Source organism: Capsicum annuum, chromosome 8 (assembly GCF_002878395.1).
Source record: "Capsicum annuum cultivar UCD-10X-F1 chromosome 8, UCD10Xv1.1, whole genome shotgun sequence".
NCBI classification, from domain to species: domain Eukaryota; kingdom Viridiplantae; phylum Streptophyta; class Magnoliopsida; order Solanales; family Solanaceae; genus Capsicum; species Capsicum annuum.
In genome coordinates, this window is record NC_061118.1 from 160,970,725 (window position 1) to 160,986,342 (window position 15,618).

Here is a 15,618-nt window from a genome sequence, read left to right on the forward strand (position 1 = left end):
TAATTTATATTCATAGTCAAACACAACTCCAACTCCAACTTCATCTTCAACTCCAACTCTACTCAAAATGGCCAAATGGGGAGTGTAGTTCCATAAGTGAGATGCAAGGAGAGTAAGGGGTCGTTTGGTGTGCGGTTAAAGTAAATAATTCTGGGATAAAATAATAATTTCAGGATAAAAATTTTAATCCATCATTTGATTGTTAATGTTCGGGATAACTTATTCGGGACTAATAAATAGTATCGGGTTAAGTTATATACACATATGGTGGTATTACTATCCCATTACAATTTATCTTTGGTATAAAATTATAAAATGATAAAAATAAACCCTATGATTTTCATTTCACACACATATATATTTTATTTATGAATATATTATACGTTAAATTTATTTGAATAATTATTATGATTATTTATACATTTTAATTTCTCAAAAAAATAATAAAAATGTCGACTTCATTGTCGAATTACATATTTTAAATTAAATAGTCTTTTAATCACTTGAAAATAAATATTGTATATATCAATTAAAATGAATTTTAATATTCTATGTTATATGAGTGACATATGTTTAAACGAAGTGACATAAACAATAAATCCTCTTTTACTTTAACAAACTTAAGCTAAAACTTTTTATTTTCAAATTAAATAAGATGTAGTAAGATTTCTTTTTAAACACACACGGCATAATCATGGAAAAACACATGCAAAAATAATAAAGGTAAATAAGATGAAAGTTTTATTTTTAAAATACACACAATATAATCATGAAAATACACACACAAAAAAATTAAGCTAAATAAGATGAAAGTTTTATTTTAAAGAATAAATATTTAAAGCTTGAAAAAAAGAAAAAAAAATATATATATATATAAATAAAGTTAAATAAGATGGGGTATTTTGGTAATCAATTAATTTATTTTTAGAAATTATACTATGCATATTACTTTGAATATAACAAATCAAACACTTAATAAAAAATAATATCAACATAACTAATCTCAATATAACTTATCTTATCATAACTTATTTCAGCATAACTGCATTCCCAACTAACCCTAAAAGTATATATAATTTACGCACATCTTACCTCTACCTCATGAATATATGGAGATTGTTTCTAATATCTTATAAAACATTTCTAATAAATTACAAAACTAAATCTTCCTAATATGATTTACCAAACTACTAGATTGATTTATCATTTTAAATCTATTGTACAATTTACCTATGTTAATAGAGATCAAAAGTGCTTATTTTTGGCAAACTAAAGAACCGAAAATTATTTATTCAAAATATATTTTAGAAACTCACAAACACAATCAACCATATTTATTATTTTCTCCTAATTAAGGTGTCCCAATTAGAACCAAAAAAAACTGAATAAAAAACTAAAAAGCAACAAAGGGAAAACGGCAAACTATATAATACTTCTTCTTTCCCTTAAAACCCTGCGGCACTCGGGCAACGACAGTTAGCTTTGTGAAATGGCGGTGGACAAGAACCAGCTTGACGAAGAAGCCGCCTTAAGTCTCCGCTTCTACAAAATTGTTCTAAGTTGGGACTATCTCCGGCTTCTCAAAGAATCCGATGTAATTTCACTATCTTTCTCCACTTTTTTCTCCTTGTATATGTTTCGTCAACTAATATTTTTTTTCACTATTTTATTCAGCGAAAGAAGGGTAAAGGGGATGATGACAATGCGGCACTAATTCTGAAAAAAGCCAAGAACTCGTACAAAGATGTTCAAGATTATCTTGCTACTTTCGAGCCTCTGCTATTTGAAGAAGTTAAAGCTCAAATTGTACAAGGGAAAAAAGATGATGATGAAGAACAAGGTAATTCTTCTTCTTCTTCTTCTTCTTCTTCTTATCTAATCCTACATTGTTAATGCATATATATATTTTTGCTGACCGTGGTGTTCAGGCCAGCCTGCGTGCCTAATTGAACCCGAGGCTAACAGGTACTAGGTAACTCTATCCACCAAGGCTAAGTGTCTGTCTTTGTTGAGATTTGAACCCGAGAACTCATGGTGCTCATCTCACTTCATTGAACCACCAGGCCACGCCCTTGTGTGCCTTCCTCTGTTCCTTTTTAGTTGTCACAATTAGCTGTTGAGAGAGTTTTTGACTAATTTTCAAAGCTAAATTAGATTAGATTAATTCGACATTTTAAAATTAAAATTTAGATATTCAAAAACTATATACCAACAAGTACTATAAATTTTAACTTTTTTCGTATCAATATGATGAAAAAATACATCTTAAAATGTTGGTCGAAGTTCATATCGTTTGACTCTCATAAAGGAAACTTGACAAGCATTTTGGAATGGAGGGAATATATTTGAGTGATCATTGCGCCAAGTTTTTGCTTTTTCTCCATCCCCCTAATTTTTTCCAGTTTCAGTTTCCGTTATTCAGCGAAGAATTATATACTATCTTTTTGTGTTTTCGAGCTGATTGTTGGCCGGCTCATCCTTGAAATCTGAAAAGAGGTCATAACTCCTCTCACTCAGGTCCATTTAAGACTTAAGTTAATGTGTGTGTGGCTGTCTATGAAAAAGAACCATACAGCAAAACCAACGCCTTAGGGTGTGTTTGGTATAAAGTGTTCTCCATGGAAAATATTCTCCAATAAAACAGATTCTAGGAAAACAGTGGTTTCTTACTTGTTTTCTTGTGTTCGGTATCAACAACAACAAATCTTCGGGGGAGGGGGAGGGGGAGGGGAGGGCGGGGCATTGTGGGGTGGGTGGTTGTCTGGGTGGAGACAACGCCACTAGTTTTCCCTACTTTCATTAAGGAAGTCATTTCCCTTATTTCAAAGATCTCACCTTAATCTCACACCCAAGTCGAGTATTGGGTTAGAGGGTCCAAAGTTCTTATAGGTGTCCCCAACTAACTTGGGATTGAAGCACATTAGTAGTTTTTCTTGTTGTTCATTGTTTGAACTTCTGCAGATGTTGTTGGATTTTCATTTTTGCAATTACTACAGCTACATGGTCTTAAGAACAATTAATACTATTGCATTACTCTTTTGCCTTTAAGACTCGAGTCGAGAGCGACTAATCTTTTCACAATTTATTACCTAAATTGCAATTTCATATACATAACATGAAGGTTATATTGGTGTATCTTAAAGTTCCATTTTATCATTTTATTTGGTTGACTATGTATTCCTGTACTTAACATTTTTGTTCTCGGGTATTGCAGAGATTCATTGGATGAAGGCAGTAACTGTAGGGTGCAGTGAGGTTGATGGATTTCACTTCCCAATGATTTCATGCAGTGATGTTGAATCAATATCACAGAATGATCTGTTGTTACTTTCAAATAAGGAGGTAGCCTATATCTTGAACTTTCTTTATGCTTTTTGCTTGTTTACTTTTTTATCAAGTCCGAAATAGTTTTTATCAAGTCCGAAATACAACAACAGCATACCCAGTATATTCCCACAAAGTGGGGTCTGGGGAGGGTAAAGCGTAGGCAGTCTGTACCACTACCTCAAAGTGAGGTAGAGAGGCGTAGGCAGTCTGTACCACTACCTCAAAGTGAGGTAGAGAGGCCGTTTCCGATAGATCCACGGCTCACGAAACGCACGTTAAATAAACTTGTGCCCCTATGCAGTCCTACTTAATTTTGAGCACAAGCATTACAATGTGATGACCGCACATCATTGTTTTCTTTCTGGAGTCTCTTGATAGTCTGAAATTAAATTTTTTGTTCAATATTTGGGTGCTTGTGGTGAAAATATTTTGCAGTTTGGAGATGGTAAGAGACTCCCAACTGCATATGCGTTTGCATTGGTTGAGGATCGCCGACCAGATAAAATAAGACTTCGGATGCACCTTAGCGGAGAGGTCAAACAATTGAATACACAGGAGACTGAAGCTTGCTCGAGGCTTTTGAGTATGCGCCCTCTTGTTACAGAAAATGCAAAGCTTTTGCATGTTCTTAAGGTACCTCGACATAACTTCTAAATTCTTCAAACGTTAGGTTTCTCAATATATTTGATTTCTTTGTGATTCTACCTTACGTCTTCTTACATGTGGTAAATGTATAACACTTGGGATGAGTTTATTATACTTTATGGATGAAGCTCCACTCTGAAAAACGAGATGTTAAGTCTGTGTAGATCGAACTTATAAATTTGAGCTAAACCAAACTCAAAAGGTTACTGGTGGAAATAGTGCTATGCCTGATTTTGGTTCTTTATGTACGAAAACCAAGTCAAGTTGCAGTAGAGATGCTCTCTGTATCTTAAGACGTAATTATTTATACTTGTGAAATCTTGGTAAGCTAGTCATGGTGTAGATGTATCAATTCCCCAGCATGTTCCAAGCAAGCAGCAGATTCAGATGATTTGCGGGGAACTTTGTTGAGACAGGCTAATTTATCGTCTGCTTCAGTGTTAATATTACCGAGTGAACAAAAAGTACCATGTTCCTATGTAGTCAAAGTTGGTAGTGCATTTAAAGATTAAAATAAAGTATCACATACACTTGTGAAATGATTTCCCTTTTTTACATGCATGCTTCAATTTGCAGATATGCAGTTTATCAACTATAGCCCGTGAATATGTTGCTCTGCGGTCAGTGAGCTCCCTCCCATTCAAGGATTTGATACTATCAGCATCTGATAGCAATAGTTCTACAGAAGATCATGCCTGGAAAATATCTAAACCCTTGAAGGAATTTCTTGAAAGCAATCACAACAAGTCTCAGCTTGATGCTATTAATGTAAGTTTCTAAAACAACTTTATCATTATTGCAGTAAGCACCTTTCTAATATATTAATTAATATAGACACATATATATAGCTGTCTATACCAACTCAGTGCTTCTGTCCCCTCTCATGACCTACTAGTTCTTATGTCATGTAAACCTAGCATATATTTTTCTCATTCAACATTTTCTTTTGCAGGCAGGGCTTTCACGGAAATCTTTTGTGTTAATACAGGTTTGACTTATCCATTTATTCTCTAGGTTGTAAACAAAACATGCATTCTCTTATGCTCTTTCAAGTGTACTATTTTTGTGATTTATGTGCGAATGTATCTCGAAAAGCCACGACGAGTGGAGCTGCTCTCAATTGTGTATTTTTATTTATTTCATGGAAAATACACTCTGATTCCGTTAATGTATCAAAGTTACCTCAGAAAGAGATTAGTGTATAAAATTTAGAAAGGGAGTGGTTGAGATTCATCATTCTAGTTAATCTAGTCTCTTTGATGCTTCTAACGAAGATTTTGGAACTTTAATAGAGTTATGTATTTAACAAAGTTCATTCCACTAGGGTCCACCAGGGACTGGAAAAACACAAACTATCCTTGGGATTCTCAGTGCCATTTTGCATGCTACTCCTGCAAGAGTGCACTCCAACAGGTATGCTGCTTAATTTTTACTGCAGATGAATTCATATTAGAAAAAGAAGTCTGGTAGTTGATAAGGCATGTCACATTCAACTGAAGACATTAAGGGGTTTCCGTTATTCTGTTGATCTGTATATAATGTAAAGTTTTTTCCTAATGGAAAGATTCACACATTCTCTTTTATCTACTGAATTTGTGCAGGGTGAAGTTGAGTGGTGTGAAACGTGGACCAGAATTATCCATGGCAGATAAGTATGTCCACGAACACACGTATCCTGTTAATATTTGTGAATATGGGCTGATTGATGCACTTAACAAAAAAAGAACATGTGTTGATGTATATATGCTGCCCTTTAAGCTCTACATGATGAAAGGTTTGAGTGGAAAGTCTGGAGATAAAATCTTCATTAACAATATAATCCTCAAGCATAATAAAATGACCATGTAGAAACCATGTTTCATCAATTTGTTTTCCAAGTTGGGCCACCATGTCTAGAAGCAAGATCCTGTGACTGTGGAGATGAAGCTAATGTATTATACACTTGTTAACTGATTATTGAAGATCCAACATCTCCTTTTCTTTCTGGATGGATGGAGATTCGTGGTGGAAGATGGTCTACTCTTTTGGATTTTATTGGCAGTGACCAACTTGTCTCCCCTATTTTACCAATTCTTCTTCTAGATACATGCATACAACAACAGCAAGAAACCCAGTGTGTTCCCACAAAGTGGGGTCTGGGGAAGGTAAGATGTACGCAGTCCATACCGCTACCTCCGAAGAAGTAGAGAGACTGTTTCCGATAGACCCCGGCTCAAGATAAAGAATCGTAGACAAGGAGATGGATTACATAACAGTAAAAGGCGTAAGGAATAATAAAAAGTAAATCAGTGCAATACGAAAATACGAGGGATAGTGCAACACGAAATAAGAAAATAGTAACTGAGAAATTATGAATGGAACACCCATGTATAAGTAACAAATACACACAGCCATAGACACCTATGAACAGAGTCCTAAAATTACTAATCCGGCTACACAAGATCTCTCCTGATGGCTTGCTACAACCCACGCCCTCCCGCTAGCCTTCTACCCTTGTCCGCGACCTCCACACCTTCCTATCTAGGGTCATGTCCTCAGTAAGCTGCAGCTGCTCCATGTCATGCCTGAAGTATTTCTTCGGCCTACTTTTACTCCTCCTGAAGCCATCCAACGCTAGCCTCTCACACCTACGAAATGGGGCATCCGCGTCCCTCCTCATCACATATCCAAACCATCTCAACCTTCCTTCCCGCATCTTGTCCTCCACCGATGCCTCTTCCATCTTCTCCCGGATAATCTCATTCCTAACCCTGTCCCCTCTAGTAATCCCACACATCCAACGTAACATCCTCATTTCTGCCACTTTCAATTTTTGGATGTGGGAGTGCTTGACTGGCCAATACTCCGCGCCATACAACATGACTGCCACTCTATAAAATTTACCTTTAAGCTTAAGGGGCACTTTCTTATCACACAACACTCGAGGCGAGCCTCCACTTCATCTAACCTGCTCCAATACGATTAGTGACATCTTCATCAATGCCTCCATTTCATCTAACCTGCTCCAATACGATTAGTGACATCCTCATCAATCTCACCATTCCCCTGGATCATAGACCCAAGATACTTGAACCTATCCCGCTTACAAACATCCTGGGAGTCCAACCTTACCACTACATCGTCCTCCTGCCTCAAGTCACTAAATTTGCATTCTAAATACTCCGTCTTGGACCTACTCAACCTGAACCCCTTCAACTCAAGGGTTTGCCTCCAAACCTCTAATTTGTCGTTCATGCCCCTCTGTGTCTCATCAATCAGCACTACATCATCCGCAAATGGCATACACCAAGGCACCTCGCCTTGAATACTCCGCGTCAACACGTCCATCACCAACGCAAATAGGAACGGACTAAGAGTCGATCCCTGATGCAATCCTGTCTCGACCGAAAAGTGGTCTGAGTCTCCTCCCGCCGTCCTCACCCTGGTCTTTCCTCCATCGAACATGTCCTTAATAACTCTGATGTACGCCACCGGGACCCCTCTCACCTCCAAGCACCTCCAAAGAACCTCCCTCGGAACTTTATCATACACCTTTTCCAGGTCGATGAACACCAAGTGTAAGTCCCTCTTCCTTTCTCTATACTGCTCCACCAATCTCCTCACCAAATGGATTGCCTTTGTCATCGAGCGACCAGACATAAATCCAAACTGATTCTCCGAAACAGACATGACCCTCCTCAATCTCGGCTCAACCACTCTCTCCCAAACTGATTCTCCAAAACAGACACGACCCTCCTCATAAATCCAAACTGATTCTCCGAAACAGACACGACCCTTCTAGATACATGCATAATTTGTATAAATCCAGAGTTACAAAATTCTTTGAAGGAATCCTTTTCCAGATCTCTTTAAGACCTGTTCTTTTGAATATCTCATAGGGTAAAGCTTTCGAACTTTGCAGATACAAACACTGGGGACAAGCATCTCCATGGTTAGCTGGGATTAATCCTCTAGACCAAGAAATGCCAATAGATGGGGATGATGGATTTTTCCCTACATCTGGCAATGACCTGGTATGTTTGATGTTGTCCATTGTAATGGTATGAGAAACTTAAATTTGCACCTTCTTACACTAAAATGTCTTTCTAGAAACCAGAAGTAGTTAATTCCAGTCGGAAGTATCGTGTTCGAGTTCTAGTTTGTGCTCCGTCAAATTCTGCTCTCGACGAAATTGTATTGCGCATTTTAAACACTGGTACGCTCTTTGTTATGTATAGATTTCTTCTCACACAAGTTTCAGTGTTGTTGCTTTGTTGTGTATGAATATTATTTCCTGCTTGTTGAATTTACAAAATTATAGGACACTTTTCAGCTCCTTTTGAGATTCTTTTACAATATGAAATTTCCACTGTTCTGTAAATTGCGCGAATAAGTGATCTGTTAACTGATGTTATACCAGTGACTTTGAAGCTTTTGGTATACTAAATTTGCTTAACCAGGGTATACTTAAATTTGCTTAATCAGCCTTACATTGACTCAAGGGAACACAGTCATTAGTAAACCTGTAGAAACTCTCTACCTTGATCCGTATCACCCAAATTTACTTTTGTTCATCTTCTACTAAATTACAACTCTGAGAAAAATGTAGCGATTTTCTACCCTGTGCTAGCGATACCACCAGGAATAGTTTCTTCAGGTAAACATTTGGATCTCAATTTTATCTTCCGGATCTGAGATGCTTTGCCTTTTCTCAATAGATTTTACTTTTGCATGTATTATCACCCCCCTGTAAAATATAAAAACTCTACTTATGTATGTATTGTTTCTTGAGCCTATGTAATCAGCGGTAAAAATCGATGCCCACATTCTATTGTCTTATGAAAGAGAATCACATACAACCTTGTGCTCGGAGATATGGAGTGTCTTCTGCTGCATGCATTTGTTATTATCATTTATCACTTTCAGGTCCTTATGAAAATGATTATCAATTTCAGGTATCCGCGATGAAAATGACCATGCATACAGTCCTAAAATAGTACGAATTGGTCTTAAAGCTCATCATTCTGTGCAGGCAGTCTCCATGGATTACCTAGTCTGTACCTTGCACTTGTCTCTCATTATTCTAGATATTCCAGTGCCAATTGTGGATGTTCACCTGGTGGGTTTATGTGTTTGTAGGTGGAACAAAGACTGTCCGGTATGGACTCACAAGCTGGTGATAGGCAGAAGCAAGGGGGGCCTGTGAAAGATAAAGACAGCATTCGTGCTTCTATTCTGGATGAGGCTGTAATTGTATGCCAGTTGGATCTTCTTTCTATAGCTAACAAACGTCCACTCAATGTCAGCTGGACCTTCTTTCTATAACTACCTAGACCCAGTCAATGACTAACCTATGATGTGCAGGTGTTCTCCACTCTTAGCTTCAGTGCTTCCCCTGTTTTCACTAAATTGAATCGTGGTTTTGATGTTGTTATAATAGATGAAGCTGCTCAAGCAGTAAGTTGCTATGCCCTCTATAACCTTTTATAGCATCTAATGGTTATCCTTATTTTTTAAAAAAATCTAATGGCTATTCATGCCAGTGTATGTTTATCGGCTGAACAACATGGTCCTTTTTGTTTTTGCTACCTGTCTTTGTCAATTGTGGTTCCTCTTCATAGGGTACAGTTAGCTAGTAATGCTTTGAATATTCATTTACTTTACCTTTTTGCATTTTTAAGTTTTAACTGTGTTCTCCTCTTCCAAGCCCACTCCCTCCTGAAGAAAATGTCAGCCCTGAAATATGCTCTCTTTCAGTAACCTTAAGGGAAATGTTGAAACTGACTTCAGCAGCTCTGGAGTTGGGGGGGTTATGAGTGGTAGATATCTAATTATGTTGCCAAATTCAAATGCCAGTAGAACTCAATTTGCAACTTCACTTTAATTTTTTGAAACATAATTTAACAATGTTTTGCTTCTAACCATTATGTCGTTAGATTAGGTGGTCAATATAATTTAATATAGTACGGGAACAGGTAGAGGCTCTTGAACCTACGACCCTCAATTAAAAAATCATGTAGTTGTTCCATGAAAAAATAATCAGATAGCACTTATGAAGGTGTGTCATCTTCATGTTTACCCTGCGAAATAACAAACCCCAAAATCCCTATTTCCACTCATTCCATGCAGTGCTTTTTGTCCTCACTTCGTAGAAATCCAGTGTCTGAATTTTTTGCTTAGTAAAACAATCTGAAAAAATAGTTAGCAGGCATATGTGATACGAAAAACTACAAGAAAAAGTTGCCTTATCTTTGAACACATCACCTATAACTCTTATCCAGAATTAGAAGCTTCATAAAAAAGATATAACCCATTAGACGTTTCATAGTTCACAAGCAAAATACTAGTACCAAATCACAAATTATTGAAAAATAATCCTACACTGTGTTGTAGGCGTTTGGTCCTAATCTTATGGAGGAATCCATTGAGTCATACCTAGCTTCATACAAATATGCTTAAATGGTCTGAAATGAAAAAAATGCAGTTCATGTTAAATGAAGAATTTGCTTTTCTGGTCCTAATCTTATGGAAAATGCATTAACAGTTCTTGCCTTGGGAATTTAAGATAAATTAAATGAAAGTCGCTCAAGTGGTCCGTACCTTATGAAATATTGCACTTGCAAAGGAAAAAATAGGGATTCATGGTTGGGATTCATGGTTGTCCCTTGGCGGGGGGATGTGTTTAAAACCCTGCTGTTACTTGCTTTGACCGTATCCGGGGCACTTTTACAGGGAGGTACATCAGTAAAATGTCAGGTTTGTGAAAAGTAGAGAGGTGCTACACGGAGGTAAACTGCAGAGTGCCTGAACCGCATGGAGTTAAAGGCCTTTCCTGTCACTTAGGAAGAGTTCCAGTTAAATAGAGAACATAATGACCATCACAAAATTCCCTTCCTTAACCGTACCCAAATGGAGAAAGACCTGTAATATTGATATTTCATATACCACTAGTAAGTTTCAAAAATTTCAACAACATACCCATTGTAATCCCATAAGTGGGGTCTGGGAAGTTTTAAATTCAGTAATTCCATCTTATATTGTCACTTTATTTTTTTCCTCAATGTAAAAAACCATACAGAAATAATGTCAATAATCTACCACTTATCAAAAATATATACTAATGTTCCGCCTACCAAAAGAATATCCCCTGACATACTAATATGTAAGTCAAACTAACGCTCAAAACTCCTTGATAATCATGTTCCGGACTATATGTGTAAGTTATGAAATATCTTCTAGTAATACTATTAGTTGAACTGCCTTGTACTGTTGTACGTGAACTAACTGGATTTCCTGACCAAGTTTATTGAGCTTCTGGAATTCTCGTAATTGCTGGCCGATTTCTTGTACAGCAACCCTTAACGTCATTGTTAAACAGGTGGAACCAGCAACACTTCTTCCGTTGTCCAATGGGTGCAAACAAGTATTCTTGGTATGGATGTTGATGCAATTATGAATGTTGTTTCCTCAATTTTTTATTTATCATATATATTACTTGAACTCTGGGGAACTTGGGCATAATTCCCATGGTGATGTCTGTTCTTTCTTCTGGCATTAAAATCATCTCGATGGATTTGACATGAATGATATTAGTCTCTCCACCTTTTCATCAACTTCTCATTTGTGGGATGTCCCAACATATAGTCTACTTCTTGTGTCATGATAGCGAAGAACTCATATTTCCTATATTATCCTTCATTTATTTAAAGACTGAACCTTATCTCTCCACACTACTGAACAGTATGTCCTCAGTAATTGAACATCTTCACATGTTGGGTGAGTAAAACTGTAAAAGAAAACCCCAAAAATGGTTGGTCTATAGAAGATAAAGTATTTTAACTGCTGCCTTAGACATTAGAGCAGTACTTATTGTGTTTATTCCAAACTGTTAAGTTCCTCATTGTACATTAGTACTTTTTTCTAAAATTTAAAAAAATATTTGCCTGCCAAAGCTTCCTTTCTACGTACGAGCACATTTAATTATGTAGGTAAGCTCTTTAGATGACAACATTGATACCGTGATACTGATCTGTGTCTTCAGATGTACTCTATGCTGAAGAGAATTTTGAAAGCAACATTATTCCTTTTCTCCTTTGATATGAAACTGAATCTTGTCTGGAAATATTTAAAACTTTTAATCTTTCCTATTTTTAACAGGTCGGAGATCCAGTTCAACTGCCGGCCACTGTGATCTCACCTATTGCTGGAAAATTTGGGTAAAGTAACTGCATGTACTTACTGTAAATAAAAGGTTATGACACTTAATTTTTACCTCTCAACACTTTTGAGAAACAAGTACACAATCTCCTGTCTAAATAAGAGGTGTTTTAAGGACCATAAAAAAAACATTCTGCTCCTTCGTATGGCCAAAGTGTGTTTAGAAATGAAATTGGAGATGCCTTTGTTTGAAAAAATTCAACTGTTCCAAGTTACTAAGGAAGTCCTTGGGAAATCCTAATTCCCGTTTCTCTAATTTCATCTTTCCTCCTTGGGTGTGGGATTGACAGATATTGCGTCAGCCTATTTGAGAGATTTCAGAGGGCGGGATATCCAGTACAGATGCTGAAGACTCAATATCGCATGCATCCAGAGGTTTGCAAGCGTTCTCTTTTATGGCATTATAAACTGGCACATTTTATGCAACTGCTCAGACATCAATCCCATATATTCAACGTCCAGACATTTTCCAATATCTCTAGGAACTTTAGGTCTTTATTCCAAAAACTACCAGCAAAATAATACTGTTGTCATTAACCTATGTCCATTTGACTAGAAAATAGTTTTAGAGATAACATTGACCTGTTGCATTATGCTTGCATCATATTCTGAAGCATGAGAAATGCAGAACTTTGACTGATAACTCAAAGAAGATCAAATGCTCAACCTATGAATCGTGCATCCTTATTGCTTTTCATCTTTAGATAATAAGATTTGACAATCATAGAAAGTGAGGCTTGAGAAATCTACAGATAGATGATAGATGCAGAGTCCTCGCAAACATGGAACAGACAACAAAGAAAAGAAAATTTAATTGTAACTTGAAATGCGACGTTGGGCTTAATAAGGCCCATGATAAGAAGTTCAAAATATCTCTATTTTGGGAATAAATTAATAGTTGTATCAAATTACAAATTGCAGATAAGGAACTTTCCTTCCCGAGAATTTTACGAGGAGGCTCTTGAAGATGGACCTGATGTTGAAGAGCAGACAAAGCGCTCTTGGCACGAATACCGTTGCTTCGGACCTTTTTGCTTTTTTGACATTCATGAGGGAAAGGAGTCCCAGCCATCTGGAAGTGGTTCTTGGCAAAATGTTGATGAGGTTGAATTTGTGCTTGCAATCTATCACAAACTGGTTTCCAGATATCCAGAGCTTAAATCAAGTTCCCGGTTAGCTATTATATCACCATATAGGCATCAAGTCAAACTTTTGCGTCAAAAGTTCCGAGAAACATTTGGAGTGGAGTCTGACAAAGTAGTTGATATCAACACTGTTGACGGTTTCCAGGTAATCAGTCCTTTGATTTTCTGACAGATTTCCTGCATCATTTGGAACCCTTTTTTTTTTTTATAACCATGGTGTCCGGACCAACTTGCGTGCACCTCGACTAATTCCACGGATACTTGCCACCTCCCACCAGCAACTGGCACTTTGTTTTTGCTAAATGAGAATCAGGCTTTTGGTTCTGTGAGGGCCATCATACTCAATGGCTTGATACACCTTCTCTTCTGTATTTGGTAGAGAGAATAATTTCATTTTGTTACAGGGACGTGAAAAGGACGTTGCAATATTTTCATGTGTTCGATCAAGCAAAGATAAAGGCATTGGTTTTGTTGCTGATTATCGGCGAATGAATGTTGGCATAACCAGAGCACGGTCTTCTGTCCTGGTATTCATTTAGCAAACAAACATAATATTTTTTTAGTGGCCAATCCTACTTTTCCTAAAACAGTTAATGTTCTGTAAACAATTTTCTACATTTTTTATTTTAGGTTGTTGGTTCTGCATCCACGTTAAGAAGAGATGCACGTTGGCAAAATTTAGTTGAGTGCGCGGAGCAGAGTAATGCGCTCTACAAGGTAAAAACTCAAGACATAACTATCTTAGTATTCTATGTTGAGATATATCTTGGCATGACTGGAAAATGAGGGACGAGAAAAGGGAAGGACACCCAGCTCCTTAGGAGCTAAAAGAAAAGAAAGGGGAATATAACCAGAACTTCAAGGGGTCCCGTACACTTGTTAGCCTTGTGTTGTGAACTAAGAAAATAAGAACCTTGTTTGTTGTGCTGTCTAATTTTCATTTGCTTTCTTGTTTTCATTCCAAAAGTTTTTAGTTTCCTTTTCCTTCACTGAACTCCTCCAACTTTGCGCGCAGTTTATGAATTTCCCAGTTCTGCAATGTTCCCTTTGCACCTCAGCTATGCCCTTGATGTCTGTGATCCAATCAACATTTATTTGTTTATTTGGCTTCCCTTTAGGTCTCCAAGCCCTACAATGAATTCTTTAGTCAGGAGAATCTCAAATTAATGGAAGTGGAAGCACATGACAAACCTGAGGGTCCTCCAGAAGATATGGACATTGATGTGCCCATTGCTGCTGAAGCTTTTCAAGCCGCCCCACCGGAAGAAAATGACTGGGGTGGTGATGCTGGAGATGATGGGGGCTACGACGAGGACTAGGTTCGTCTACAATTCTTTCTGCCATTATTTTTTTGACCAGTATGAATTCCCCTTGATAGATTGTTTCCCAGAGGCTCTCATTTCTTATGTATACGAGACATAACTTATAGGAATCATAATGATATCCAAATCATTGTAGTGTAGAGACTTGAGTTTCAACTGATTATTAGAAGCTTGGAACAAGATATAAGATTGTTGTAAGGCTAATCTTATAAATGGTCACTTGTATTTGGGCGTGTGAATTTTCTTATCCATTTCACTATATGTATCCCCTTTTGATTTCAATGTTGAACAGTTTATCTTATATTTTTATAAAGATAAAATAGATGCTTTCAAACCTAAAAATTCTCTGATGATGAAATTGATTGCTACTAAGTACTAAGATGTGTGATGGAATCTTTTGAAATATGAGTCGGGGTCTATCGAAAACAGTCTCTCTACTTCATCATCTGAGGCTTTACCCTCTCCAGACCTCACTTTGCGGAAATACACTGGATATGTTGTTGTAATTTATTGAATTATAGTACTCTTACATTTGAATTCCCGTACTTTCTCGAAAAAAGAAATTCCATGTAAGTCCTAATTCATTAAGTGAATTTTTTTTATATATAGCAATAAGTTTGTGTACAGCGGAATATATTGTATCCACACTAGATGAAATATGCCATATCATGTGACTCTAGTTTTATTGTATGACACCTGTATTTTTTATTAATAAATAAATATACTTGTATCATCACTAGAAACCGTACCAATAATCACTTGTATGTCTCTGTAATTTAGAGATATACTTGTATTTCAGGTTTGAAAATTAAGAAATACGTATATTAAGCATATTTGCCAAGTATTAAATTCAAACTCTTACTATGTGTCATAATTTCCTGAAGAGAGTTGTAAGACTTGTAAATTGCAAGCAATTTCTGAAAAATAGTGAATACTTAGCTTTTAAAAGAGGTTTGTAATCAAATAAATAATTTCTGATCAAG

The 15,618-nt window shown here is 36.7% G+C and overlaps 1 protein-coding gene and 1 long non-coding RNA gene across 2 annotated transcripts; one reads left to right on the forward strand and one right to left on the reverse strand.

Moving 5' to 3' along the window:
- Positions 1-1,388: 1,388 nt before the first annotated feature.
- Positions 1,389-14,917, forward strand: LOC107839993 (probable helicase MAGATAMA 3). The gene is made up of 20 exons (XM_016683675.2): positions 1,389-1,594; positions 1,675-1,840; positions 3,215-3,342; positions 3,763-3,960; positions 4,549-4,740; positions 4,925-4,960; positions 5,297-5,385; positions 5,574-5,624; positions 7,874-7,985; positions 8,062-8,167; positions 8,907-9,004; positions 9,091-9,204; positions 9,316-9,408; positions 11,330-11,383; positions 12,109-12,167; positions 12,459-12,543; positions 13,090-13,458; positions 13,718-13,840; positions 13,944-14,030; positions 14,432-14,917. The coding sequence occupies exons 1-20, from the start codon at positions 1,490-1,492 to the stop codon at positions 14,630-14,632; spliced, it is 2,466 nt and encodes an 821-aa protein (XP_016539161.2). The 5' UTR covers positions 1,389-1,489; the 3' UTR covers positions 14,633-14,917.
- LOC124886460 lies at positions 12,954-14,432 on the reverse strand. Its single transcript, XR_007043694.1, has 2 exons — positions 14,227-14,432; positions 12,954-13,837 (listed from the first exon to the last, which is right to left on the reverse strand). It is a non-coding gene; the product is annotated as an uncharacterized LOC124886460 (long non-coding RNA).
- Positions 14,918-15,618: the final 701 nt, after the last annotated feature.